Source organism: Triticum aestivum, chromosome 7A (genome assembly GCF_018294505.1).
Source record: "Triticum aestivum cultivar Chinese Spring chromosome 7A, IWGSC CS RefSeq v2.1, whole genome shotgun sequence".
In the NCBI taxonomy this organism is placed as follows: domain Eukaryota; kingdom Viridiplantae; phylum Streptophyta; class Magnoliopsida; order Poales; family Poaceae; genus Triticum; species Triticum aestivum.
In genome coordinates, this window is record NC_057812.1 from 137,625,845 (window position 1) to 137,629,505 (window position 3,661).

At 48.4% G+C, this 3,661-nt stretch overlaps 1 protein-coding gene across 1 annotated transcript; it reads right to left on the reverse strand.

Moving 5' to 3' along the window:
• Positions 1-516: 516 nt before the first annotated feature.
• Positions 517-2,971, reverse strand: LOC123151276 (tryptophan aminotransferase-related protein 1). The gene is made up of 5 exons (XM_044571013.1): positions 2,568-2,971; positions 2,158-2,461; positions 1,795-2,072; positions 1,180-1,475; positions 517-815 (listed from the first exon to the last, which is right to left on the reverse strand). Exons 1-5 carry the CDS (start codon positions 2,891-2,893, stop codon positions 631-633), a joined length of 1,389 nt encoding a protein of 462 aa, XP_044426948.1. The 5' UTR covers positions 2,894-2,971; the 3' UTR covers positions 517-630.
• Between the last annotated feature and the right edge of the window lie 690 nt (positions 2,972-3,661).

The following is a 3,661-nucleotide window of genomic DNA, read 5'->3' on the forward strand; positions in this document are numbered from 1 at the left end:
TCTCTGTCATAGCATGCAGTGAGCCAATTACTATTGTTTTGGATCCTGATATGGCCGAGGCTTTAGCCCTTCGGTGAGTTGTCTAGTTGGCACTGGATGAACATATTTCAAATGCTATCTTCACCTCCAATTGCCTCTCCATGGTGTGGAGACTTAACTCTTCAACTTTCGACTGTTCTTCAATTGGCTCGGTGGTGGCTGACATTAAACTGATCATTAGTGGCTTTGCCTCCATGTGTTCAAGCACGTCCGGCGGCATTGTAATGCAGCAGCTCCTTTATTAGCTAAATTATGTATGCACTCTGTTAGTCCTAGTATTTTCTATTCCTGTACCGGATTGTATCCGGTGAACTCTGTGTAATACTGTTGATAGATTAACAAAGCCGGTGTTCTCTCAAATGAAAAAGAACCAATATGCACTGCACTCTTATACCTTTTATAGTGCATACACATATACACCATATTTATTTAATTCAAAAGGAGAAAAGAGGCTATTTGAACCCCGATTTTAATCTGTTATTTTCAGCAACCATCGTAAAAGAGCTCTTAATTAAAATCACACAACAAATTACATTGGCCATTACTGAATATTTAAAAATATACTTATAGCAATCAACAATTCATCATTATTCATTCAATAGAGGAGAGACGTTGTATGAGTACATCGAACACTCCATCCCTCTCCAGCATGTTGACTCTAACGCACCTTGCGTCTCCCCCGAACAGCTCGCCGCCCTGTGCCAGGACGCCATGACCACGCAGGAGCTCCCTACAGTTTTCCACGCTTTCCTTCTCGCAGCGCAACCACGCAAACGCTGGGGAAGCACAAGACAATCGAATTAATGTACTAGTGAGAATTCAGAGCATTAATTATAGGATTTTCATACAAATCTGATGTCAGAATTTAACCATGCCAAATCTGACGATTTTGATAATAAATTATGTTGGTGGGAGAATGGAAAATTCTTTCAGCAGACATGGCTAATCCTGGCAAGAACTTGCGAATGGCCAGATTCTCTATGTTTGCTGAAGAAGTTGCCATGATCTGACTAGCGTAGTTTGCCATCAAAATCATCAGATTTGCCATTGTTAAAAATCAGACGTAAGAACTTTTTTTAGCATTACTAGTAATTATATATCGGTAAACAATGACGAAATGATTGTATTTGGTTACGATACCAGGGTAAGCTGGCACGATTTGCTTTGTGAAGGTGCAGTAGCCCGATGTCTCCTCCGGAAGGCTGAACATGCCGGTGGACGCCACGGTGGCGCGTAGAGCCTGCCATCGGTCTGCCATGCACCGCTGCGCGAAGTCAAAGAGCCGCCTTGTGTCCTTGTCGTCATCGTAGGCGTCAGAGACCAAGGTGAGGATCTTGGCGGCACGGAGCTGTGAGTCCCTAGACACGCCGATGGTGCTGCGATCGACAAAGTAAGTCATCTTCTTCGCCACCTCCAGGTCCTTCACTAGCGCCCACCTGCATCAGTCAGAAAGCCCCACCGCCGATTCGTCATTAATTACCAAGGAGAACACTTTTTTTTGCGGGAACAAGGAGAGCGCATTTGATACACTGGGAAAAACAGTGTGCTATAGTGTTACTAATAGCATAATATAACATGCCGAGAATTGGCTCGCTAAATAATCAATATACAAGACGTCATTAATAACATGCTATAGCGCGATATAGCACGCTAATAACGTATTTTGAGGCCGACACTGTTTTGTTGTAGCGCGCTATATTTTTTCTTGATTTGATATTAGGACCTGGCGGAGTCGTGGAATAATTAGTAAATTACCCGAGTCTCGTGCCGGCGTGGCCAGTGATCTTGGACATGGTGAAGAGCATGATGTCGTGGGCTGCCGTGCCGGTGATGGGCGTGTACTGCGGCCAGTAGTACACGAGGTCGTGGATCGCCTTGCCAGGCTTGGAGCTCAGGACGGCCTCACGGATGGCGCCGTCGGGATTGTTTGGTGAGCAGACCAGCTCGATGTGGCTGTCACCGCCCATGGCGTTGGCGTCGCCGGCCCAGCGGTAGAACCCCGAGAGCAGGAGGTCCGTCTGTGGCGCATACGCCTGCCACGCCGCACGTCGGTCCAAGCCAAGATCACAACACTAGCTCATCGTTTTGCACTGTTTATAATTAGCTGATTGGTCTTACCGAATAGTACGGCGCCGGCGATACGACGCCGATGGGATGGTTGGCGTCGGCGGGAGACAGCGCGTAAATGGCCGCCTGGGATAGCTGGGTGGCACCAGTACCGACCACGAGGTGGTAGCCATCGACCGCTGCGTTGCCGACGAGGCGATGGAGGCGGCGCACCTCGCGCTCGAATTCCGGCTCGAGGAACCAGCAGAGCCCCCCGGCGTCGGAGAAGTAGCTCATCCCCCGCCACCCGGGGATCACGACCGCAGTGCGCTCCCCGGCCTCCTTCCAGAACGCCTCGTACATGGTCGGGTCGCCGCTGCACGCGCGGCAACCAAGAAAGAAGAGCACATTAGTTGCCAGATGATTCACGCGCAATCACCTACTGTCACGGCCGGCACGAAGAGTACACGAAGCACACGCACAGCTCTAGGTTGATGACGGCGTCCGGAGCGACGGCTAGCTCCGGCGGCGTGCAGGGCCGCTGCTGCGACCGCTCGCCGTCAGTTGTTCTTGCCAGAGAGCCGTTGTCGGACCGACTCCCTTCCACCATGACGTCGCCGCTCACAGCTCTCCCGCCCCGGTTGGGTACCGCCGCGCGCGCAGTAACCACTGCCTTATTGCTCCTTTGGCTCAGCCGCTGGCTATCATCGGCGACGCCGACGACCGACCTGGGGGTCGCTGCGTTTATCGCCGCCGGGGCAACGGACGGGATGAGACGATGCATGTGGCACGACACGAAAGCGTGCATCCCGTCCACCGCTCGATACTACCTACGTGTGGTCCTTGCGCATGCGTGCCGGCGACACGGTGGTAGAAATTGAGGCGTGCTTCCTGCCCCATATAGGTGGCAAGAGCTAGCCGTCGGCCAGTATTTAGGGCAACTTCAATGGCGGATCCAAGTGAACACACAATGTATTCTTTTTTGTCCATCTGAATCGGTTAGGCGGACACCAAAGTCTGGCTGTGTCCAGGATCATAGGTGCGTCCAACAGGACACATTTCAGATTTTAACCAATTTTTGAACTAAAAAACAACACATTGCCACCAAAAGTCTGTCGGTGCATTAATTAAGTCAAAATATTAATTGAAAACATAAGTAAAACCTAGATCTAGTTGTTGTTGTCCTCGTTGGTCATGGTATTATTGTCGGCGCTTGGGTTCTTAATCCACAATTTTTTTTCTTCTGCCTTCTCCAACTAAACAAAGATACTAGTATAATACTCCCTCCTTTCCAGTTTACAGAGTCAATTCAAAAACCTCACCAACCGAGGTAAATGGTGAGTGATGGAATATTTTTTGTAATTTGCAAAAGCACCTAATTAATGCTCTTGTTTTCTTTAAAAAATTATATTTATGAATGCATTAATTGCAATGCATGCATGTATAAAGTATATGCATTGTTCAATTTTCTCTTAATTCTTGCATACAATGATTTAATGCATCTTGGAATCTCAACATGTGATGGGAAACAAACAAATTGAGCCTTATAAAATGGAAAAACTAAAATTTTGAGATA

Coding starts and splice junctions, on each gene's coding strand:
- LOC123151276 (XM_044571013.1), bottom strand. CDS start 2,893: ATGCACGCTTTCGTGTCGTGCCACATGCATCGTCTCATCCCGTCCGTT. Junction 2,073..2,157: donor CGCCGGCGCCGTACTATTCG/GTAAGACCAATC, acceptor GCGGCGTGGCAG/GCGTATGCGCCACAGACGGA. Junction 816..1,179: donor AATCGTGCCAGCTTACCCTG/GTATCGTAACCA, acceptor GTGCTTCCCCAG/CGTTTGCGTGGTTGCGCTGC.